The sequence below is a fragment of the Cydia fagiglandana genome, chromosome 15, assembly GCF_963556715.1.
Source record: "Cydia fagiglandana chromosome 15, ilCydFagi1.1, whole genome shotgun sequence".
In the NCBI taxonomy this organism is placed as follows: domain Eukaryota; kingdom Metazoa; phylum Arthropoda; class Insecta; order Lepidoptera; family Tortricidae; genus Cydia; species Cydia fagiglandana.
Window position 1 is genome coordinate 15,695,786 of NC_085946.1, and position 25,069 is coordinate 15,720,854.

Here is a 25,069-nt window from a genome sequence, read left to right on the forward strand (position 1 = left end):
ATTATTTTTATTTAACTATTTTTCCATCTGACAGTTTCCATTTGACAGGAACAAAATGAACGAATGAACGAATGATTTTGGCATAAAGTAGTCGCAAACCCGAAACAATGTGTGCACACGGCGACCACACTTTATGTCACTTTGTGTCATGTGTCGACCCTTCCCCATTTCTGGTAACTGTGTCGACACGGCGACGACTCTGCGACTGGAATTGTGACCGAAACAGACGGTGTCGACACAAGATGTGTCTACACCGCGTCGTAACGGCGACTGGAAATGGTTGTATGGGCAATTCCTTCGTGTCTGATGTTCCGTTTGTAAAGAAAATAAAAATATAAGAATTCTAATAAAAACCGAGGCTCTCGAATTCTTTTGTAAACGAAACATTGAATAGAATTTTACAGTTTGTTTTCGGACGTAAAAAGGTATGCTCAATTGCTGATGGTAAATATTTTCTTAAAAACTTTTATTTATCATGATATGTTTGTCTGTTTTCATTCTATTGTTTTGGCAAAATTATTTTAAGATATTATAAAAGGCTAACTTACGGAATATTTTTATTCAGATTTCTTAAAAGAAAACATTATATTGCTACAGAACAATTTTACTCACAATCAAAAAATGTATGGGCTATAAGAGTTTAAAGCCAACAGGGCATTCAATCAAATAAACTTATTTTAATTAAATAACCTCTAGCCGCCCATACGTGAAACCTTGCCAAGCAAAATGAAATTTTATTTTGTCAACACAAAGTTCAAATTAGAATGGAACAGGAGACCTTTTTATAGGTCTCTGGGCGTCTAAAGGATAATATTTTCCGTTGCAAAAATACTTTTTATGCCACCCGTATTTTAAACTAACATTTGAAACGAAAATTCAATAAAACACGTAGCTAATTTCAAACAGCACAGCTAAAAAGTAATCCAATTCCGCTAAATCAAATGACTTTAGTTGGCAACACTGATTGCACACAAAAAAACCGGCCAAGTGCGAGCCCGACTCGCGCACGAAAGTTCCGTACCATTATGCAAAAAAAGGCAAAGAAATCATGTTTGTTGTATGGGAGCCTTAAATATTTATTTTATTCGGTTTTTAGTGTGTGTTGTTATAGCGGCAACAGAAATACATCATCTGTGAAAATTTCAACTGCCTATCTCGGTTCATGAGTTACGGCCTGGTGACAGACAGACGGACAGTGGAGTCTTAGTAATAGGGACCGGTTTTTACTAGAGATGCCCCGAATAGTGAATTTGGCCGAATACCGAATATTCGGTCCCCCCCTCGCGGCCGAATACCGAATATTCGGCGACCGAATATTTGGTATGACATGTGAAGATTTTGAGTCACAATTATTACGAAAACTGTTCGCCAACAAAGCACAACGTTTGCTAAGATATATTTTTATGTTGAACAGAATTAATTAATGTAGGTAGAGTTAATCAAATCAGACCCATAATAAAAATAAAATATTTTGGAATCAACAAATGCTCAAACGTGCCTTCGTATTTAACCACTTTCCAAGAATAGATTTTAAATATTAAATATAACCTAGTTTTTGGTTATTTTTAGGTAGGTGCAACAGATATTCGGTATTCGGCTGAATAGTATGCAACATTCGGCCGAATACCGAATATTCGGCAAAGTGGCCGAATAAGCCGAATACCGAATAGTTGCCGAATATTCGTGGCATCTCTAGTTTTTACCCTTTGGGTACGGAACCCTAAAAAAACGAACAAACCTCCCGACTGCAGAGTTTCTGTGGCTCCTGATTTAGTTCCACTTTGAGTTACATAGTTCAGTTTGAGTTACGACATGGCGCTTTTGAGTTGAATTCAGTGTTTGCTCGGCGCAAACATTTTGTAGAAAGTTGGGGGACGACCTGAAGTGTGATTCTTGGAATATATCTTTATACCGGTATGAAGTTCTTTATCGTGTCATTAAGACAAAGGAAAGACACGAAATAAAGCTAAAAGTTAATAAACAAGACTTTAAACATAACTTAGTGCTTAGCTTAAGCAGCTTAGGTACATATTTGCTTAAGGCAATTGGATACGTGTTTTGTACGTGAATTTCTTTTTCAGTAATGTATTAGTATTACTTAAAAGCAATAATCGCTTGCAATCCCGGAATAATATGCGAGTACGAGCGAGATGCATAGAAAGTAAGTTACGCACACGCTAGCGAATATGTCAGTGTGAAACTGGTAGCCGTAGGTATAGGAAGTCTAAGTAGGTATACGCAAAATGTGTTGTGAGAACACAATTACTCGAGGGATACCTACCTACTAACAATATAACACAATACTAACCTTAACAAGCACTTTAGAAAAAGGCCTAACAAAGAATCAAAAGAACATTTAACGCTTTTTGCGCTGTTGTTTTAGTTGTCTACAATTTTAATAAATGTTGTTTAACCTTAAGTTTTATATAACAATTTATTTTAATTAAATGTGGTGTTTATATTTCAATATCTGCACGAATGTTCAAGTGTTTGCATGTTTTTACAAATCGACAATAATTATCTAACATTTTTGTATTTAAATTTTACATGGTAACAACCTTTGCATATTTTATTACGTGCTTTAAACACGGCATCATGTAAGCGAAACTTACCCGTGTAACATTATCTGTTGCGGGTATTTTAATGTAAAATAAAATTTAATATCCAAGTAACCTAATTTATTCGAGACCACGATATACTTTAAAAAAGCAATATTGTAGCTTGGGATCCCTAACAAAGGAGGATTTCATATAAGAAGCGGTTTACACGGTGGCTTATTTTTGTATTATAGAGGGTTAGATTTAATATAAAAAATAAGTCGAGACTTTTAAACCTTTTTAACGAGGAACATCTGACCCTGAAAACGATAATTAAAAAATCTGACCTTTTCAATACAATGAAGCTTGGTCTTCGAATATAGTCAGACCACAATCGCTGTCGATTTAAATTGGTCTGACTCTAGAATAATGTTGTTTTGCAACTTCTATTGGCATAAGTAGGCGTCATGGCTATGGTTAAATTTTTTTTTATTACCTAAAAAAAAATAGACTTATTCTCAAAAATAGAAAAAACCAACAAATATTTTCTAAAAAGCTGCTTTACCTAATAAATAAATAAATAAATATTGGGGACATCTTACACAGATCAACCTAGCCCCAAACTAAGCAAAGCAAAATAAATATTTATCTTAAAACAAAAGAAACCTAAATATTAGAATATTTGCGAACCCTTTTCTAAACCAAAGAGAGTTGAAGTGCCGCCCCCGCCTTATTTGCTTAAACTAGGTACACGTGGAGTTAGTGCTGGTAGGAACTCGAGTCTTTTGAGACTAAATATGAAGACTGTACTCATTTTTACGGGCCTGAGGTAGAAAAAAATCCGAGTTTTTTTTGGTTTCAAGTCGAGTATTTCTAAGAGCCATTCAAAGGACTATAGCCTCCGAACAAAGACTACGTCAAAGATTTTGTAGGTTTTATCTAAACGTGGACAAAGTACGGCCCGCGGGCCAGCTCTGGCCCACGCAAGTATTTTATCCGGCCCGCTGCCAGTCCTTCGAAATATTTATTTAGTATATGGCTCGCGACGCAGCGGTTGTAATTTTTTTTGGAACAAAATGTCTTGTCTGTGTCTGAAAAAAAAAACCTTTACAAAAGACTCAGATCTGTAACAAGTTTTCACCTAAATTCTTCTGTAACAAGTTTTCACCTAAATTCTTCTGTAACAAGTTTTCGACTTAATGATAAGTATGAGTCTGAGTCGAGTCCACAGTCGAGTCTCAAGGGACTCGAGTCCTGACCAACACTACGTGATGCCGCGGGCGTAAACCATAAACTCCACTGAGTTACAAGATAATTATGTACCTGTTAAAATTAAATACAGGTAAGAACGAAACAATTGAATGCTCAAATTTTGTTGTTAATTTTTAGAAAACATAAAGTAATTATTTTGTAACGTAGCTAAACTTGGCTTAGGATTTAGAAGTCTAAACAATGTTTCACGAAACTTTCTTTGACTTGCTTGCTCGGTTTTTTGTTATAAAATTATATTAATGTGTTTAAGTACTCGTCCACTTAGGTATAAGTAGAAGTTAATACTGAATCTTTCTCCTTCTTCCTGGCGTTATCCCGGCATTTTGCCACGGCTCATGGGAGCCTGGGGTCCGCTTGACAACTAATCCCATGATTTAACGTAGACACTAGTTTTTACGAAAGCGACTGCCATCTGACCTTCCAACCCAGAGGGGAAACTAGGTCTTATTGGGATTAGTCCGGTTTCCTCACGATGTTTTCCTTCACCGAAAAGCGACTGGCAAATATCAAATGATATTTCGTACATAAGTTCCGAAAAACTCATTGGTACGAGCCGGGGTTTGAACCCGCGACATCCGGATTGAAAGTCGCACGCTCTTTATTTTTTAAATAATCATTTCCGCTTTTTTTGTAAATCACACTTATAGAAGTACTTTAAACCTACTCATCGGACTTAATGACAATATGAATAACCAGAACCACGACAGGTTGGAAAATTTCAACTGAAACCTTTTTTGGAAAATTGCGCCACAATAGAAAGTGTCCACATTATAAGAATGAGTGTAAACTTGATTGCACGCTATATATAATGATATTAATGATGTTACACAATTATTTATTTCAAAACTATTACCAATTTGACAGGAATTAACAATGACAGTTCCACTCTCTAATCCCAAAACCTTCTTCTAGTTGGATGCGTCTCTGCTTCCTCACGGACCCTAAAGGCAAGGTCCCTGTCAAGGTGGTGGCCCGGACCTTCGCATCAGGCAAGACTGAGAAGCTGGTATACCAGTGTCTGTCGGAGCTGGGGCTTCCATCAGGGAAGAATGAAGCTATGGAGAGAGAGGCCTTCACTTTTGACAAGTTCTACGCGCTATACCATAAGATCTGTCCTAGAAATGATATTGAAGAATTATTTAGGTCCATGTAAGTATCCCCTTATCTTATCTTATCGTTTTCGGGGGCCCTTGCGGATACACTTCGACCCATAGGTATCTTTTATGCAGTTACCCCCTTAGACCTTTTCATTAGGCAAGTCTAGTTAACTGATTTTAAGAGTTTTGATCAATTTGGGGCAGCCATCAAGGAAGGATGACGCTATGGAAAAAGCCTTCACTTTTGAAAAGTTCTACGCGCCGTACCTTAAGATCTGTCCGAGAAATGATATTGAAAAATTATTTAGGTCTATGTAAGTATTTCATCCTCTGCCATACTATAAGATACGGCGCAATAAGATATGTCCAAAGAATGTCACGAGGAACTGTTTAGGACTGTGCCATGGTACGGTAGACGTCAAAGATATGTTTACTTTTTTGCACCTTTATCCTTTGTAATCTTCTTCCTCGCGTTATCCCGGCATTTTTGCCACGGCTCACATAGGATCCTGGGGTCCGCTTGACAACTAATCCCATGATTTGACGTAGGCACTAGTTTTTACGAAAGCGACTGCCATCTAACCTTCCAACCCAGAGGGGAAACTAGGCCTTATTGGGATTAGTCCGGTTTCCTCACGATGTTTTCCTTCACCGAAAAGCGACTAGTAAATATCAAATGATATTTCGTACATAAGTTCCGAAAAACTCATTGGTACGAGCCGGGGTTTGAACCCGCGACCTCCGGATTGCAAGTCGCACGCTCTTACCGCTAGGCCACCAGCGCTTTTGTAATAAGGCGAAAAATGTTAAACATAATATACAATGATTTTGCTTCTAATTGCGTAACTTGTTCTTAATATTAAATTCACAAAGATATCAATTTTTTTTAGAACTCAAGGCAAATCCGACAAGATAAACTTGGACCAGTTCGTGAACTTCTTGAATGAGAAGCAGCGAGATCCCCGCCTAAACGAGATCCTGTACCCGCTGTACGACGACAAGAGAGCGGCGGAGATCATCAACACGTATGAACAGGATGAGGCTGCGAAGAACGAAAGTAAGTAACGGGTGTAGATAGATATTAGGAAGGGGTTTAACAAGATTAACATAACTATACAAGATCAACTTGGACCAGTTGGTGAACATCTTGAACGAGAAGCAGAGAGACCCCCGCCTAAACGAGATCCTGTACCCGCTGTACGACGACAAGAGAGCGGCGGAGATCATCAACACGTATGAACAGGATGAGGCTGCGAAGAACGAAAGTAAGTAACGGGTGTAGATAGATATTAGGAAGGGGTTTAACAAGATTAATATAACTATACAAGATCAACCTGGACCAGTTGGTGAACTTCTTGAACGAGAAGCAGCGAGACTCCCGCCTAAACGAATTCCTGTCCTATCCTGTTCGATGTGTGTGTCGACGACGAGAGAGCGGCGTATGAAAAGACTGAGGCCGCGAAGAATGAAAATGAGTTACTGAACTTGTACAAACCTTATATAACAAAAAAATACATGTATTAATGTTTTTTATTTGTGTCATCAGAACGCAGATCTAGATAATCTCATACTAATTGTACCTAAGTCTGATAAGCCTGATGCGAGCATCTAAAGGTTTCTATTCCACCTGTCCAATTTCTTAGTCCAATGTGTATGCGTCTCACTTTTTCCTTAATGAGAGAGTGAGAAGCAATGACATTGGTCCAAGAAATTGGACCGGTGGAATACCATCCTAAGGGTCGATTGCACCAAACCTTCTGTCACCGTTAAAATGTTTATTGTATGAGTGATCTCATTGGCTGCTGTGGAGTGGCTGGTGTGTGTGGAGTCAATCAGTTCTTCAATTATTGTTGGTGCAAATACCTTTATAGACTACAGCATTACTAATTAATCATTTTCAACATCATATTTGTGACTCATCAAACTCATCTTTCCAGAATGCCTAACGAAAGACGGGCTCATCCGCTACCTGATGTCCGACGAGAACGCCCCCGTATTCCTGGACAGACTGGACAACTACATGGACATGGACCAGCCGTTGGCTCATTATTATATCAACTCGTCCCACAACACGTATCTCTCGGGACGGCAGTTCGGTGGCAAGAGTTCTGTGGAGATGTACCGACAAGTGTTGCTAGCTGGATGTCGGTGAGTATTCTCCGACAACTACATGGACATGGACCAGCCGTTGGCTAATTATTACATAAACTCGTCCCACAACACATATCTCTCGAGGCGACAGTTTGGTGGCAATTGTGGCAAAAGCACTGTGGAGAGGTACCGACATGTGCTGTTAGTTGGGTGTCGGCGAGTAATTCAATAAATTACCCAAGCTCACTGACATAAGAAAGTCGAAAACAAACAAAAATTGGAAAAAAACCTAAATTCGGTCACCAAAAAGATTATTAATCTCTATTCGACAAAATTTTTCAAACGGAATTTCTGGAATAAAAAATTATCTAGAGATATTATTTCATCTTTTAGTCTATCTATCCTGTAGTCCTTCTGTGACGTAGAACATCAGTGCCTTTTGTCTGAGACATGATTCTCTTAAATCCTTGTCAATTATTTTCAGCTGCGTAGAACTCGACTGCTGGGACGGCAAAGGCGAAGACGAGGAACCAATCATAACCCACGGCATGGCTATGTGCACAGACATCCTCTTCAAAGACGTCATCTACGCGCTCAGAGACACCGCGTTCGTGACGTCAGACTACCCCATCATACTGTCATTCGAGAACCACTGCTGCAAGGCCCAGCAGTACAAGCTGGCTAAATACTGCGATGAGATCTTGGGGGATTTGCTGTTGAAAGAACAGCTGCCAGATTACCCTGTGAGTATTCACTTTTTGTACCACGTTTCAGGCTTTCCAGGTTGTTTCTTTAGTTATTTTCCAAATTATTACAAAGTCAGTCAGAACTGCTCGTAAAACAGACAGTGCTTGACAGAGAAAAGTTCTTTATTCGCCATCTGTTTTATTTGGTAATTTCTTCTTCTACGCTAGCGTTATCCCGGACTTTTCCAGGGTCCGCTTGCTTTTCTGCACTTTGAGCTATCCTGGCTAACTAACTGGTTGGTTTTATTTGGTAATTTATCTTAATTTAATGACACAGACTATTTAAGTTTTTCTAGAGTCTTTCTCCCGCGAACGCATCTCTGGACTGCTCTCTGTTAAATTCCCAAGAGACTTCAATATGAAGTTCTGATTCTTTAAAAGAGGTTTGAAATAATTGACAGTGTTCATGTGACTTTAAATCTACAAGAGTCAAGTGTTACATCCTCTTCAAGAGAGGAGAAACCCCTAATCTTATGACTTCTCTGATAATGCAATCTGAGTCCAGTTAATCCAATATCAGACCAAAATAGACTCGGAAATTAAAGGGCATTTGAAGCCATCATCTGATGGCATTTTTAATATTTTTGTACTAGTTTAAGGGCTATCTCATAGAATTCCTTACCTTCCAGTTGGAACCGGGCCAGCCCCTACCACCACCTTCAGCGCTGAAGAGGAAGATCATGATCAAGAATAAGCGGCTGAAGCCAGAGGTGGAACGGCAGGAGTTGGAGCTGTTCCGACAGGGACAGTTCGTTATCGAGGACGAGGTTAAAGAAGATGCTTCTGCGGTCGCCGTGCCCGATAAAAAGGTATAGCCGAAGCCATACAAATATCCTCTCTCCTCTTCTTTTTTCGGTTTTTATTAACCACATCACTTCGGGAATCAGGGTGCTCACCATCTGTATGCAGATGATTTGCAGTTGTACACACAAGCCGATGTTATCGATATTAACTCTGCCATAGCAGCCATCAATGATGACCTGAACTTCATAGCTGATTGGTCGAATCGCTTCGGCATATCTGTAAATCCATCTAAGTGTCAGGCCATCATTGTGGGAAGCCAGCGTCAACTTCTGTATTTGGACACCGCTTCTGTATCACCAATAATGTTTGATGGTTCGTCAATACCTTTCTCGAGCCAGGTTAAGGATCTCGGTATTATAATCGACAGGCATCTATCTTGGGAGGCAACTTTCGGAGGTTAGTCGAAAGGTCACTGGTACTTTACGCTCTCTATATCCCTTAAAAAACTTTCTCCCAATATCCACCAAAAAATTACTTGTGCAGTCACTAATACTTCCGCTCATCGATTACGCTGACGTGTGCACAACAAACATTTCACAGTGTTCACTTAACAGGCTAGATCGCTTGCTCAATAACGGTATTCGTTTTATTTTCGGTCTACGCAAGTACGACCACATATCTCATTACCGTCGCCAGCTTAACTGGCTCCCTATTCGGCAGCGTAGGACTCTCAGAATTCTTTGTTTGCTTTTTTCGATACTGTTCGAGTCATCTGCTCCCAGTTATCTAAAATGTAGAGTCAGTTTTGTAACCCCTCGCCCGGGTTGTGAACTACGTTCCTCCCGCTCTCTTAAACTTTCGGTATTTCCTCACCATAGTGGTTTTCTCTCTTCTTCCTTCACCGTACAAGCAATCCGCCTCTGGAATTCGCTCCCTCTGACGATCAGACAGGCTCCAAGCAAGTTAACTTTCAAACGTTTGCTTTATAACCACCTGCTAAGACAGGCACAGTAGGAATTAGTAGGTAGGTAACCCTTAACGCATGTGCAATTATATGTATTTGTATATATCCTTGTGTTTATATATATATATTATATCTATCTATGTATTTAGTGTACTCTTAGTCTTATGGTATAACATAATTATATGTATATAGTAGGTATTTAGAATGTTGATATTTTACTTCGCTCAAAAGTTACGTTTTTTTTCTGTTTATTTCTCACTGCACCCACATGGACGCTTTTCTGTTTCGCCCTATGGTTGACTGGTAGAGAATGCCTATACCGGCATTAAGTCCGCCTGTTGTACTTTTTGTATGTGCAATAAAGTTTAAAATAAATAAATAAATACAAATGAAAAACCCAAAATTTGCCATTGAAATTTGAACCTATAGTGCAGGGAATAGAGTGGATTTTTATTTGTTTGAAAATTTAACGAAACATAATGCACCTCTGTTGAATATGGGTTAAATTTCATGGAACTGAAGAAGTACTATAGGTATATACTTGGGCCTCAAATATGAGGATAGATATTAAAGCCAAGATGGTCATTTATTAGCCCTTAAATGCCACGCCTATCGTGTGCGGCGCGTCATCGTGAACCTTGTCTACGAAAGTTGATTTTGAGCTGTAAGTGCGCGTCAGTTGACTTATTTGGCAACCAAAAGGTCAGTAACAAAAAGGAGGGGATTATTGGAAAATTCTCTCATTATTTTAAAGGGCCCGAATATGGATGGAATCCTGAGGAAATTGAGAGAGCTTTTCGAACGTTATAGAACCTGTAAGCAAAAGAATTAAATGTAAAGTGTATGGCAAAATCAACAGGTAATGAAAGTTATCGCTGTATGGCTATAGTTTTCAAAAGTCGAAGTCGAAAAAACAGGCGACGTACAGCACCATCTTTTTCAACTGTCAAACTTGAAGACACGACTTTTTTGTGTAATCACAAAAGTAACCTGTCCAGCCCGAAGAAATAGTGGCGGAAGCAGCGACAGCTGGCGACGACGCGCCTCCACCCGTGGCGTACACCGGCTCCACCACCAACGTGCACCCCTGGCTGTCCTCCATGGTCAACTACGCGCAGCCCATCAAGTTCCAAGGATTCGAAGAGGCTGAGAGTAAGTATTACTAGCGCCATCTATTGACAGTTATGGGAACTTGGTAGGCGATAATGACAACACCACCAACGTGCATCCTTGGCTCTCTTCCATGGTGAACTACGCGCAGCCCATCAAGTTCCAAGGATTCGAGGAGGCTGAGAGTAAGTATTACTTGCACCATCTATTGACAGTTATGAAAACATCATGACAACCCCATCGCTGAGACTAAGTAGCTTATACTACTAACGCCATCTAGTGACAGCTGGGAAGCCTTGCCAGGCGATGACTCGCTTCAGCCGTTGAGTAGGTTCCACTAAAATACATCATTTGCTATCTTCTATGGTTGACAAAAGTGTGTCTGGATGACTAAAAGTGATTACTTTACCACTAGTAGATGACTACTGACAATTGGGAAGGGAAGACTTTATCGCTATAGAAAACAACTGAGGATCTCTCTTTTTGACACTGTACTAACAACTAGCGCGAACGATGCGTTGGGACCTCTAATAATTGCTATTAAAGTAATTATTTGTATCTATTTTGTTGGAGTTTGCATGCACTTTTTTATATGACAAACGGCAGTTAAAAAGTAATTCTATCTCTATTTTTATTTTCGTGGAAGACAAGGGGTTTAATCGTAAACTTTTGCTTACAGAAAAGAACATCTACCACAACATGTCTTCCTTCGCCGAGACGACCGGCATGAATTACCTGAAGCAGCAAGCGATAGATTTCGTCAACTACAACAAGAGGCAGATGTCCAGAATCTACCCTAAGGGCACCCGAGCTGACTCTTCCAACTACATGCCTCAGGTATGAAAAATAACGTCATAATTGTTTTCCCACTGGTGGGCAAAGGCCTCCCCCTTGATTTCCACAACCCCGTTGTGCTTTTCCTGGCCAGTTACTGATGAAGGCGTCCAAGTCGTCCCGCCATCTCCGTCTGGGCCTGCCACGTCCACGCTTCTTTTGCGGCATCCACTTGGTGGCTATAATAGCCCACCTATCCGGATGCATGCGACAGACGTGACCCGCCCAGTAACAATTTATATAGCCACATACAATTAACAAGCTTATTCTCTTTCCCCAGGTGTTCTGGAACGCCGGCTGCCAAATGGTGTCCCTCAACTTCCAAACCTCAGACCTCCCTATGCAGCTCAACCAGGGCAAGTTCGAATACAACGGCAACTGCGGATACCTCCTCAAACCGGACTTCATGAGGCGCGCGGACAGGAGCTTCGACCCTTTTGCCGATGCTCCGGTCGACGGGGTGATAGCGGCCCAATGTTCTGTACAAGTAAGTTGGACCTAGTGGAGTACCTTGGAGTACACCCTGGGCTAATAATAGGGCTTATTGTAGTACCCTTAGGTACACCCAGAGTAAGTTCGAATACAACGGCAACTGCGGATACCTCCTCAAACCGGACTTCATGAGGCGCGCGGACAGGAGCTTCGACCCTTTTGCCGATGCTCCGGTCGACGGTGTGATAGCGGCTCAATGTTCTGTACAAGTAAGTTGGACCCAGTGGAGTACCTTGGAGTGCACCTTGGGCAAATAAGTAGGACTTAGTGTAGTAACCTTAGAGCACCCAGAGCAAGTTCGAATACAACGGCAACTGCGGATACCTCCTCAAACCGGACTTCATGAGGCGCGCTGACAGGAGCTTCGACCCTTTTGCCGATACTCCGGTCGACGGGGTGATAGCGGCCCAATGTTCTGTACAAGTAAGTTGGACCTAGTGGAGTACCTTGGAGTACACCCTGGGCAAATAAGTAGGACTACTTAGTGTAGTAACCTTAGAGCACCCAGAGCAAGTTCGAATACAACGGCAACTGCGGATACCTCCTCAAACCGGACTTCATGAGGCGCGCGGACAGGAGCTTCGACCCTTTTGCCGATGCTCCGGTCGACGGGGTGATAGCGGCCCAATGTTCTGTACAAGTAAGTTGGACCTAGGACCCTGCGGTACACCGAGAGGAAATAAGAAGGACCTAGTATACCCAGCCCGGCCCTTAGGTACATCCGGCCGTTTTCGCTTGGCATAGACAAATTTACTGCCTCTCAATATATGTATTTTTAAATAACAAATCCCTATTTCTTTACCAGGTAATTGCCGGCCAGTTCTTGTCAGACAAGAAGATCGGCACATACGTAGAAGTCGACATGTATGGTCTACCCACCGACACCATCCGGAAAGAGTTTAGAACACGAATGGTGCCCGCCAATGGACTGAATCCTGTGTACAATGAAGAACCGTTCCTGTTCCGAAAGGTAAGTCTTATGATGTATTATTAAGGTTGAGATTCGAGTGGCAACTTGATGAGCAGATTAGTACGCAAATTGTGTTCATTTGAATTGGCTGGCTTACTTGGCTGTTTCTCTATTGAGACTATAGCTACATTGCAAGGCAGTATTCGAATCACTCAGTTATCCGCATCGCGATAAGTTTTAACCTCTACTGTCTCGCGGACTCGATATCACGTCGGCAGAAATGTTACCTTTAATATACCAATGTCACACGCGATTTTCTACAAAATGTACATAAGGTTTAAACTCCTGGGCTCTGGGAACTTCGAGGTTGGAATTTTAAAGTGCTGGGACGTTGGGATTAATCTATTAACAGAAATCTCTGTCCCCAGGTCGTCCTCCCAGACTTGGCCGTCCTCCGTTTTGGCGTTTACGATGAAAACGGCAAGCTCCTCGGGCAGAGAATCCTACCCCTGGACGGTCTGCAAGCCGGCTACCGTCACATTTCTCTGCGGACAGAAGCTAACTTCCCAATGTCGCTTCCCATGCTGTTCTGTAATATCGAGCTGAAGATCTACGTACCGGACGGCTTTGAAGGTTAGTGTTGACGAGTCATGATCATCCAACTCCTAGGCCAAAGAACCACTACCTAGGCATATAAATAGGCCCTTGGACGGTTTGCAAGTTGGCTATAGCGGCACATCTATCTTCTCATCTAACTTTGCACCGACTTCTACAGAAGAAATACATGTTTATAAAGAGTCGACAACGAGCTTGTGACACCGCGTGCGTTGTATACTGTTTGTACTGTTGTACAGTACACTGAGAGAAAAATCATCACTAGGAGTTAAAAAACAGTTCTGTATTGGGGGAAAAAATTAAGTTTTAGTAATAATTATGGACGTTTCACTATTTCTGTAAAGTTTATTTATTTCTACAAACAGCTCAGTAATCCCAAATATAATTTCAACAAACAGATAATAGAAATTGCAAGAACTAATAGAAATTGCAAAAGTCAATTTGTTCCTATTAGTTAACTCTCCTTGTCCCCGGATTAAGTTTATTTTTGTAATTCTAAGTGTATTTTTGTTGTACTTTTCTCTCAGTGTACGCTTGTTTGACGTGTCACGATCTCTGAATAAAATATATATGTTTCTGAAATACATTCTTGTTGCAAAACAAAACATTTTCTTTCTTGTAAGCCACATTTTGTTTGCAGACTTCATGGCGGCCCTGTCCGACCCCCGCGCGTTCATGGGCGCGGCGAAGGAGCGCACCGACAACATGAAGCAGATGGGCATCGAGGAGAGCGGCCCCGAGAAGAAGGTGCAGATCGAGGACAAGAAGGAAGGTCAGTAGAATCATGGGATAGGAGGCTTGAAGATGCGTTCATAAGCGTGGACCGGGAACGCACCATCGCGATGCAGATGCGTCGAGAGCGAGAGAGAACGAGAGAGATGCGAGAGATCGTATGAACCATATTTAACACAGGTGTTAAATATGGTTCATACGAGGCCAATAACAAGCCAGCGCTGGCACTGGCTTCGTCTAAACTTAGCTTAGGAAGGCTTGTACTAGGCGACAATATACATTCCTATTTATATATACATTCCTATTAAATAGGAATAGGGTAATAAATTTTATTACCCAAAAAAATACCCTTACCCTGGGTGAAAAGAACCGAACATTCGCATTTTAACGATTATTCACAGACGTCCGTATTAGATGTGGCCTAATAAAAACAAAAACCAAAACACATGAACTTTCACGCCGCCAGCCGTCCAAGGTCATTATAATATCCGAGATATGTTTACGAGTCGCAAATAGCCGTGGAATCATAATTTATATTGAACTGGAGCGTACACCGACCGCGTAAGAGATATTTTCAGATGCTTCATTTATTCAGGTTGGTCTAAGGTGAGAGCTGAAGCGTTGCTATCTCCCGACCTATAATGTTCAAACGAAACATTTTGGGTCTTACTGACACTAAGGGACTCCCCACATATATCGACGCGCATTCGGCAAAATCCGTTAGGAAAAAGCTTTATAACAACAACGGTAAACAATAAACGAATTCTTATTCCGGCCGGCCGATGCGAGCCGAGCCGAACGACGACTTTTTCGCTCTTATTGCGTAGCCGTAAAGTTTTGTCCTGTCGGATTTTGCCGATTCCGCGTCGACATATTTATGTGGCGGAACCCTTAAACGATTTAACATTTGCTATATTACGTGTGTGAATGTGAAACGTGAACAAATTTTATACTTGATAAAGAATGAAGATTCATAGGATTTTATATAGGTGGGTAATTATTTTTATGTGTTATATTGTATATTGTATATACAGGGTGTTTGGTACATCGCTTGCCAAATTAAAACGGCAGATAGGTTGAGTCATTTGCTATCTTCCCAGGCCTAGAATTTTTAATTTTGCGCACATTTTTTTCAGCTCTATGCCAGTTTTTCGTAAATTTCAAATTTTTACTTGTTCAGTAGTAAAAAAACCATAACTAATCATTTTTCTAGGCATGAGTAGATAGCAAATGACTCAACCTATCCGCCGTTTTAATTTGGCAAACGATGTACCAAACACCCTGTATATGTAAGTCTGTGTGGAAGGCACGATAGTTGTACTTTATGTACTGTTTTTTTATTCAAGGTGCAAAATTCTACAAATTATATATTACAATCGTACCTAATGAAATTAAATATGTGAAACTGGCTAAGTAGTTCATTATTGACGATACAAATTTTATAATAAATTTCGCTCTGGAAAACCGCTAATGCCTGTGAGTTTGAACCGATATTTAAATAAATAAACGATTCGAAAATTCCCTGCAGTTCGAGCGAAAACTTCAGTTTGATGAAAGTTTCGGATTTAGTTTAGTACTAGTCGAAATAGTGTAGTTATCAATTATCATTTAGAGTTAGGCAAAGTCGGCAACGATTTTGATAGCACATGCAGTGCACGTGTTATTCAGGGTGGAATCACACCTATCAGCATCGCTCGTCAGTATAAAGATACGTACGCATGCTTTCAGTTTCCTGACGCATACGCATCTTCATAGTGAAGAGCGATTTCTCGTATACAAAATGCTCGATGCTGACAAATGTGATTCCACCCTTATACGTCATAATTTCATAGAAGTTTGACGTTTAAAATAACAGCTGCACTGCGTTTGCTATCAAAATCGTTGCAGACTTTTCTTGGTCTATTTCTAATGATTTTTTCATAGATATAATTTGTGGTGTGTTTACTTAATATAAATTGTGGTGTCAAGATGCTCAGATATCAAAGAACCGTTAAGACTGTAAGGATAGCTGAGACAGGTAAGCAGCGTATGAAGTATACTGTCTTACCACGCTTAGTAACCGTATATAACATCGGGAAACTAAACCAAATGTATACTTCTGATTATTATGATTTCGTAATTTTCAGATGTGGCTGCTCTGCTAGATTTTTAACCATTAAACTAGATTTCGTTTGCTATTTAGGCTGTAGTTTTTTGTGACGATGCCTGTAGCTGATTGTAAATTTGTGTTTACCTGACGAAGCCTGCGTTGCGGATATAAAAGTTTGGTCTCTGAATAAAATTATTCTATTTAGAACTTTCGCGTTTTGAATACATATTAACTCACATTATAGACGGGTCTAACGCGAATTATATTCAATTACCTTGATTTACCTTGATAATTCGCGTTAGACCCGTCTATAATGTGAGTTAATATGTATTCTATTTAGGTAGGGACGGTAAGTAATGAGTTCTGATTTACAAGGGGGTGCCCGAGCCTCCCGACTGCCCAATGGTCCCTTACCTCGATACTAAATATGAATCGTAAATTTTTTACAACCCTAATCAAATTCAACCGTCCCTATTCTTTACAGAGCCTCTAGTATTCGAGCCAATCACAGTAGAGTCCCTCCGCCAAGAGAAGGGCTTCGTCAAAACTGGCCGCAAGCAGCAGAAGGAGCTAGAAGCCATGCGCAAACGCCACGCCAAGGAGAAACTCGCCATGCAGAAGACGCAGTGCAGCGCGCTTGAGAAACTCATCAAGGGGAAGAAGTAAGTACTAATTAGATTAGGGTGGTGTTTGATGCCTTCAAAACTGGCCGCAAGCAGAAGGAGCTGAAGGCCAGGTGCAGCGCCACGCCAAGAAGCTCGTCATGCAGAAGCCACAGTGCAGCGCGCTTGAGATAGTTCAGATATTCATCAACGGGAAAAAGGAGCATTCCATGAAATTGTCTACCGTTTGTCCTGACAAACGCGAATTTTCTAAAGATTTGCGTAATAAGAGTTTCCTTTTCTATGACAAATGGTCAAAAATATGCACAGAAAAATAATCGCCTGCTCTAAATGCCGAAAAAAGGTCGCAACACAGGAAACAAAATGCGTTTGTATGGGACAGCCCGTGGAATGCTCTAAAAGTGAGTACTACTATCTACATTAGGGTGGTGTTCGATGCAACATCATAATAACATTGGTGCAAAGTTAATTCTAGGTACGATGTGACGAGGGTGTGGCAATAAACGCGCTGTTTTAGCTGACCAGTTAAAATATACAACAACTTCACGATGTCATTCTTAACAACTTTTATGGACACTCCGAATCTACGAAAAGGCTTGGCCTTTCCTTAATTATCACTTATGAGATGACTGTTTGTCACAGCCTTTTTTTCACAATTCGTGAAATTACTAACGGTTAAATATAAATAAAATACATGTATTACTTTAATTTCCAGCAAAGAGCAGCTAAGCAACGACGCGGCCTTCCGAAAGCTTGTCACCGACCAATCAGCGGCGTGGAGCGAGCTGGTGGCCAAGCACCGTCTCGAGGAATGGAGCTCAGCCCGCAGCCGTTTGGACGAGCAGCGAGAACTGCTCAAGAAGATGATGGAGACGACCCAACAGGTCCAGATGAAGCAGCTGGAAGCCAAGCACGAGAGGTACGTCGTAAGATCAAAGACTAAGCAACCGAGCGCGCGTTGGAACTTATTAAGCCGGTTTCTCCACTGCTGAGCATATAGCTCTCTCCGAGTACGCGACTCTTCCCGGTCCTGAGCTAAGCTCATTCAGAAGTGACCCACAATCTTCCGAATGTCGTCCACCCAACGAGCCAGCGGACGCCTGACGCTCCTTTAGTCCGAAAGCGGCCACCATTCCATTCCGTTAATATTTGGTCTATCTGCTTGTATCAATCTTATCCATTTACTACTCTGTACGTACAGGCAAAATCCGTAGTCAGGTTTCGGAGAGGTAAATTGACATGTTGTTTCCAGGGAGCTGAAAGACATGAACGGGCGGCAGGCCAAGATCAGCATGGAGACCAGCAAGGAGGTGGCCAACGACAAGACGCTGAAGACCAAGCAGGAGAAGGACCGCCGGCTCAGGGAGAAGAAGCAGAACAACACCAAGAAGTTCATGGAGGAACGGAAAGTGAGTTGGTCTTTTTTTTAGGGTTCCGTACCTCAAAAGGAAAAAACGGACGCACGAGTGATCATATAAGATCACTCGTGCGTCTGTCTGTCTGTCCGTCTGTCACAGCCTATTTTCTTTGAAACTATTGGACCAATTAAGTTGAAATTTGGTACACATATGTAAATTAGTGACCTAAAGATGGGCATGTTTTTTTTTATCATTTTAAAATACATAGGTTCGAAGTTATTTAAAAAAATAGCCGAAATATGACCATCCCCCCCCCTTTATCTCCGAAACTACTGGGTCTAAAATTTTGAAAAAAATACACAAAATTGTTCTTTGCTTGTATGTGACAGGAAAACCTCTTCGAAATGTGCTGTCAAGCGTGAGTCGGACTTATGTACGGAACCCTAGAAACGCGAGTCCGACTCGCACTTGGCCGGTTTTTTTTTTAGTAGTCTACATTGTGTTCCACTGCTGTGCAAAGACCTCCCGGCCTGACCGGGCAAGGCATTCTCCTGCCAGCTATGCGGTCGCGGCTCCCGCTCTCGCATTGGACTTACTAGTCATTTGCGGAAGTGCCACACTCTTAGGGCTCATTTAGACGGTGCGAGCACTCGCGTGCGAGTTTCATTACATTGCGTTATTTGATCGCTTGGCTGAGTTGATGTACCCTCAATGGGGACAACGCCGTCTTCGAAACGTCGGAGGTAAATCTTAAAAGTTAACTACGCGATTAAGTTCCGTTGTACAATTTAATAATGTGTAATAATCGTGAAAGTTCAAATCAGTCTATTTGCCAAAAAAGCTTCTATGTCTGTAAATAACATAATTTGTTATGTTTTATGTTCTCAGACGGCGACGATCAAGCAGAATCGCGAGAAGGAGAAGCTCAAGGTCACGCACGACAAGCAGATGGACGAGCTCTCCAAGGACGTTGATAACGTAAGTAAGAGCAGTGGGGTGACACTCCTTTCGGGCATTCTCGGCTCTGTTCGGCTCAGCATTGCTCCGAGCAATTAATTAGGCTTGACACAACTTGGCGTCCCTTTGCGTGCTCGACCAACAGATAAGATAATTAATTGAATTTTGGAAACCCTAAATAGTCGAAAGGGATAGTGCCATATATTAGAAAGGGACTGCATGATTCGTCCCTATATCACGGTCAAACTTCGGTTTTGTAGGAAGTGTCCTTTCTATGCGGTAGTACTATTATTTATTCTGTGGTATGAGCAAACACAGCCGCTTTGGTTTCATTGCACCTTAATATCATAATGCCAGTTTTTATTTGTTCTAAATTTCAAAAAAACTTGGTCCCAAAATGAGTCGCTTAACTTCAAACTCGGGTAAATCCAATTGTCAGATTTTAGTAAATTAAGAAAAGGGTAGATAGTTCCTATGAGGGTCGAATGGATTTATCAGAGTTCGATGTTAAGCAACACATACCTACTCGGGCAAGCCAACTTTGTCAATAAAAAAGACGCGAAATTTTTTTCTGCCTTTTTAGGTCGGATTTTTTTATTCGTTTCGCTTTTTCAGCTGATCGAGCTGTACAAGATGGAGGAGTCAGAGTTCGACAACTCGAGCAAAACGGAGTTCTTCGCATGAAAGTACCCCGACATTGCTCCTCTTTTCGAGCAATTGACTTGTGTGCCAGCGGCCACTGAGGCGAGTGACTCGAGCCAGTGAACTGGCAAGTGTGAAGTGATCTCTTCATAAAATAAATTTAATAAATTAATATATTTACTACCTAAGATTAATTCCATGTCAATCCAAAGTTCCAGAGTGACCATTTGTTTGAGGTTTAGATGAATTTTCATATATTTTTTTAGAAAATTTAAATTAGTGTGTTTAATTCACCTCGTTATATTTAAGATATATTTACGTCATATATAAGCGACGTTTATTTTATTTAGCGAAAACTGTTACCACTAAATCTTAGGTATTTTGTACATATGTGGTACAATGACAGCTGTCAATGTCAATATTTTAATTTGTTCGTTGTAAACTCGCCCTTATTATATTTAAGCATTGAACAATTTATTTAGAAATAATTTTCAGCGTCATTATTTATTAGCATATATTTTAGAAAGTAAGTAATTAATAACGTGTTAATCAAAATTGGAACGAGAAATTTATCGAGAAATATTGACGAACTGAAATCTGTTGTTTCGGCCTTTTCGGTTATTAATTATTAAAATTGACTAAATATAAGCAAACTTTACATTGTAAGTTGTATGGAAATGGGAAATATCATGTTCTTTCTACGGGTAATATTTAATCCCTTTTAGTTTAGACACTTCCAGTAAAATACTAGTCTTCTGTTTAGATTTCTTCCTTAGGGTCATACGAATCTATCCGCCGCCATACAATCCAAGTTACGCCAGTGGGGAGCTCCTGACTTCGGGCAAACTTGGCTCCGTTCGGCTCAGCATTGCTCCGAGCAATTATTAGGGTTGACACAACTTGACGTCCCTTAGCGTGCACGACCGCAGATAAGATAATGACTTAAATTTTGACAACCTTAAATAGCCGAAAGGGATAGTGCCATAAGTTAGAAAGGGATATCATGATTCGACCCTGAATCGCTGTCAAATTCAGGTTTTGTCCTGGGGTCCTTTCTGTGCTCACATTTTAAAATGGCATTCTGGAATATCTTGAAGTTTTACATGACCATTCAAGTACCATATAATTTATCGTTTTTTATCATTTTGTCGTTTCAAAATGGGAACCTAACTTCCGATTGTATGGGAGCGGCTTTTTGGCGGCGGGTTCGTGTGGCTCTGAAAATGACTATTTGACAATTATATGCTAGTTTTATTTAATTAATGAAAGCAATAGGTAAGATATACCCACATTTTTAAATTTTAACAGTATCTTTTCCTATCCCCATGACAATGTATGTATAACTTTATATAATTTATATTATTGAAAGTACTTATACTTTAAGCGAAATATTAATTTTAAATGTTGGTAAGGGATCAAATGCCAAAAATATTTCACGAAAATAATAAAATTATAGCTGTGAAATTTTAAATAAATAGCATTCATCAGCCCTATTGTATGAGGTCACTGAAAATTAAATAGGTAATTTTCTTTCAGATCTCATGAAAGGATTGGGGAAATACTTAATAAATTATAGTTTAATTTTTAGTGGTCTAAAATTACTTGAAAGCAATATTTTGAATAATGGCCTTGTATTCTGTGGATCCCATCTCAAGAATTAAAATCTAAAAGTGTTAAAACAACTGTAGAATGTAGGGTTGAAATTGCAATAACCGGTTTTGTAGACATAATTAACAGTGTAGCTTTCATACATTCCCAGCTAGTAGTACTGCCCCAATTTCAAAAATAAACTACAGATCTATGATTAATATTGTATGGATCTAAATTTTTATTAAAATTTGTTTTTTAGACTTCGACCGAAACTATAGCATGTAATGCCATTTTTTAAAAGATACTTCGTAGTTTTAGACTCTTAAAAACATACTATTCATATTTCATACTGTTTCCTAAAAATGTATGGAGGTATCTAAGAGTATAACTATACTATCATTCCATTCCAATTTTATACTCTCATACTTTCTCGTTGCTAGTGGACCAAACTACTCTATCTCATGATACTGAATATTAACTTTTAGTTACACTAATTGTTGTCATAAGTCTAATACTAAGTAATACATAAACTAATTACTGTAATGACGTAATAATAAGCCAAAGAGATTAAATTAATTATTCAATCAATATATTTGAACTACTTATTTGATTTCAAATCAATTATTAGTGTAGGTGGACTCTTTTGATGTCAATATTAATTAGGAATATATTTTGAAAACTTTATTTCTTCGTTTGTCAATCTGTGGTTGAATTTACCACAATGTAAAATAGAGTAAAACTTATTTAGGTGTCTATTCGAGGTACCCATCTGTTGATTTCTAGTCAATTTCATTATAGGATAAAAGTACATGATGTAAGTGCAATTGTATCGTGAATTTAAATAAAAGATACACTTCTTACATATTTTGACATACTTACTACATAAAGTGGTTGACATTCTACTTTAGATTCAATTTATGAATTACATAAATGTAATAACATTGTAGAAAATCTTAGGACGTTAAAATTGTTATATAATAATAAATTCTTTCTAAAATATATTTATTCTAAATCATAGTTTTAAAAAAGATAGTGAGAATAAATCATAAGTGTTTATTAACGTAATAAAAATGTATTGCAAAAATTTTACAATTAATAATCAATATTATGTTGTAAAACTAATATTTACGATTGCACTTTATTGACTTTGCTAATGATAATAAAACTGTATTTTAGATATTATGAGGAAATGTGAACAAAAAAATCTTTTCGTAGTTGTTGATGAAACGAAATTTAACATTTTGAAACTAGCTAGTTTTTGGAATTGTGATATAAGTAGGGGGGATATCCAGAATTGGCCTACTGGAGTGAATTTAAGATTCACGGAGCTCTTGAAAGCATTTTTAGGATTGTTTACGAAATTAAGGACTGGGCATGTGAGTGTCAAACGTTTTGGTATCTATTTATTTTACTAAATTTAATCATTTTCAATTAGCATTGTAAGAGCTTGATATAAATAAGGCACTTTCTGAGCAGTATGTATTGGCACTTGATGTATTTTGTATTTTGATTGCATGCAGTATGAACCGAGTAGCGTTAAGGGTCAAAGTAAAGCATATATTCTAAATTCATTGTATTGAGCATAGTTTAACACATTGCTCTGCATATTATATTATCAGAGGGTTTTAATGAAAAAGCGGATTTACAGAATGGCTAGCATTTATAATGTAGAGTTTATTTATGGTATGATTGCATCCTTTATAGTCTGGCTAATCATTTTTGATACTAAGACAAAAGGCTTGAAATTCAAAAGCACAGAAGTATGATTTATATTTTCAATTTATCGCCTTTTTTTAGAAACAGAAATGGGTTGCCCATACTATAAATATCATGTATAGCTCGGTTTTCCTAGGATAGTGATACCATCATATAGAGGCCATCTCCATGCAAAATAATATGGCTAACTTAGTATGAGTAGTATTTTGTATGGAGACGGCCGCTATATGACGGCACCGCTATCCTAGGAAACCAGACCTTAAGGGATGCCATCTGCCGTGTCATAGACAATACATCTACTTCTTAAGCTAGAGTTTGTGCAAGTGCATTGATTGCATAATTATAACTGAAAATGCTAACCATTCAACAGTACTTAACCATCAAATAGCTATAATAAAAATATGTTGTATCCAAAGATTTATTTATTGTTTTAATGTACAATAATTAAATTAAAACATTTTAAACACAACACTGGCTATTATTTAAGTTTAAGGACTACCTACATTAAAGTACGATATTATTAGAACCTGATTTATGATGACTTGATGCTCCTAATCTTCTTCCTTTCCTTGTACAGACTTAGCTGCCGAACTGTAATTAATAAAAAAATATTATTTAAAAAAGTAAAAATATTAAAAAACCAAACAATGAAAATTTTGATCCTTGTTGATCAATTATTATCAAATGAGAGAATTATTAATTTTACCTAGGGCTGCCATCTGTCCAGGTTTCCCCAGATTGTCCTAGTTTGGAGGCCATCGGGGGGGTTAATTATATGTGTGATAATTAACACCTTATTGAATTTAATTATTTATTTAGTGTATAAAGTAGGTAAAAACCGTATAAATACATATCCGGGAAAAAATGCGATTTACGTCAATGGTCTGGTTTTTTTAGTCTTTGTCTGGGTTCAGCAAATTTAGAGATGGCAGCCCTAATTGACTTGATAATTAGCTGAATAGGCTCATTCCACACATATTTTCTAAGACAGTCTCCCTAAGGAGGATACTGGAAGATCTTGTCTTATTTTCTCATGCAAGAAGGAGATTAAGATTATTTTAGTGTGGACAGAGGGAAGTGCATCTTTCCCTGTTTTTTTGAGTCCCTAAGGAAAGTTTTAAAATATAGTTAAGATCTTAGTATACTATAAACTCAGCATTATGTGACCTCCTTGGTTTCTTATGCCCCTTGATACAGAATCAAAATAAAATAGGTAGCAATTATATGCCTACACAAAACAATACCTTTCTGACAAAATATCACAGTCTATTTAGATAATATAGACTTAATAATATTACACTAGTATTTTTATACACTATTTTTCAGTTGTTATGCTTTCAAATTATAAATAGAGGAATTTGTAAATACATAGGTTACTTACTGTAAGGATCGAATCGTATCAATTCTAATTTGTCCGCCAGTCGTTCCCGGATAGCGTTAAACTTATGGCCTGATACCATGCTCTCCATTAACACCATAATGTGCCTAAAATAAGAAATGAATTAGACATTTTACTTCGAAAACACAAATCTAACCTAACAAAGCAGAAAATATTTGATGGTTCCTTACTTGCTTTTAGCTTTCTTAAATAATATATTTGTTAGAAACATGGTGTTTAGTAATGAATTGCAAGTTTATTTCGCTTTCAATTAAAAATCTCCAGAAATAAATACAGCAAGAAGTATTAGAACCATAGAACACCTGACACTGACATTGACAATGACAGTAGACAGTCGACCAAAAAGGGATGCCTAATGTCGCCACAATAAAAAATGTACTTAGGTTTGTAAGCTGGGCCGCATATAACCGCAAAAATCGAAGTTCGCAAATTACGGGCATTTTTCTCTGTCATTCTAATTACGCCTTCATTGGAGTAAAAGAGAAAGATCCCCGCAATTTTCGAAATTCTGTTTTCGCGGTAGCCACTCTGATAACGAGGAAAACAATATG

The 25,069-nt window shown here is 39.1% G+C and overlaps 2 protein-coding genes across 2 annotated transcripts in view; one reads left to right on the forward strand and one right to left on the reverse strand.

Moving 5' to 3' along the window:
• The window catches only part of LOC134671510 (1-phosphatidylinositol 4,5-bisphosphate phosphodiesterase), a 113,887-nt gene extending 90,299 nt beyond the window's left edge, over nucleotides 1–23,588 (forward strand). The window contains exons 7-22 of the mRNA XM_063529376.1: nucleotides 4,722–4,958; nucleotides 5,797–5,963; nucleotides 6,844–7,054; nucleotides 7,482–7,740; nucleotides 8,373–8,552; nucleotides 10,450–10,603; nucleotides 11,241–11,398; nucleotides 11,676–11,882; nucleotides 12,693–12,857; nucleotides 13,226–13,430; nucleotides 14,053–14,184; nucleotides 16,718–16,895; nucleotides 17,572–17,775; nucleotides 18,109–18,265; nucleotides 19,103–19,192; nucleotides 19,787–23,588. Coding sequence (XP_063385446.1) covers nucleotides 4,722–4,958; nucleotides 5,797–5,963; nucleotides 6,844–7,054; nucleotides 7,482–7,740; nucleotides 8,373–8,552; nucleotides 10,450–10,603; nucleotides 11,241–11,398; nucleotides 11,676–11,882; nucleotides 12,693–12,857; nucleotides 13,226–13,430; nucleotides 14,053–14,184; nucleotides 16,718–16,895; nucleotides 17,572–17,775; nucleotides 18,109–18,265; nucleotides 19,103–19,192; nucleotides 19,787–19,855 — 2,773 coding nt within the window. The 3' untranslated portion in view covers nucleotides 19,856–23,588. The remainder of the gene's footprint in view (nucleotides 1–4,721; nucleotides 4,959–5,796; nucleotides 5,964–6,843; nucleotides 7,055–7,481; nucleotides 7,741–8,372; nucleotides 8,553–10,449; nucleotides 10,604–11,240; nucleotides 11,399–11,675; nucleotides 11,883–12,692; nucleotides 12,858–13,225; nucleotides 13,431–14,052; nucleotides 14,185–16,717; nucleotides 16,896–17,571; nucleotides 17,776–18,108; nucleotides 18,266–19,102; nucleotides 19,193–19,786) is intronic.
• Nucleotides 23,520–24,837, reverse strand: LOC134671505 (large ribosomal subunit protein bL33m). The gene is made up of 3 exons (XM_063529371.1): nucleotides 24,689–24,837; nucleotides 24,501–24,604; nucleotides 23,520–23,710 (listed from the first exon to the last, which is right to left on the reverse strand). Exons 1-3 carry the CDS (start codon nucleotides 24,727–24,729, stop codon nucleotides 23,652–23,654), a joined length of 204 nt encoding a protein of 67 aa, XP_063385441.1. The 5' UTR covers nucleotides 24,730–24,837; the 3' UTR covers nucleotides 23,520–23,651.
• Nucleotides 24,838–25,069: the final 232 nt, after the last annotated feature.

What these genes read in the sequence shown, in the direction of transcription:
- LOC134671505 (XM_063529371.1), bottom strand. Translation starts at nt 24,729, where the DNA reads ATGTTTCTAACAAATATATTATTTAAGAAAGCTAAAAGCAA. An exon ending in TTTAAGAAAGCTAAAAGCAA is followed by an intron (nt 24,605 to 24,688) that starts GTAAGGAACCAT and finishes TTCTTATTTTAG; the next exon opens with GCACATTATGGTGTTAATGG. An exon ending in GATACGATTCGATCCTTACA is followed by an intron (nt 23,711 to 24,500) that starts GTAAGTAACCTA and finishes TATTAATTACAG; the next exon opens with TTCGGCAGCTAAGTCTGTAC.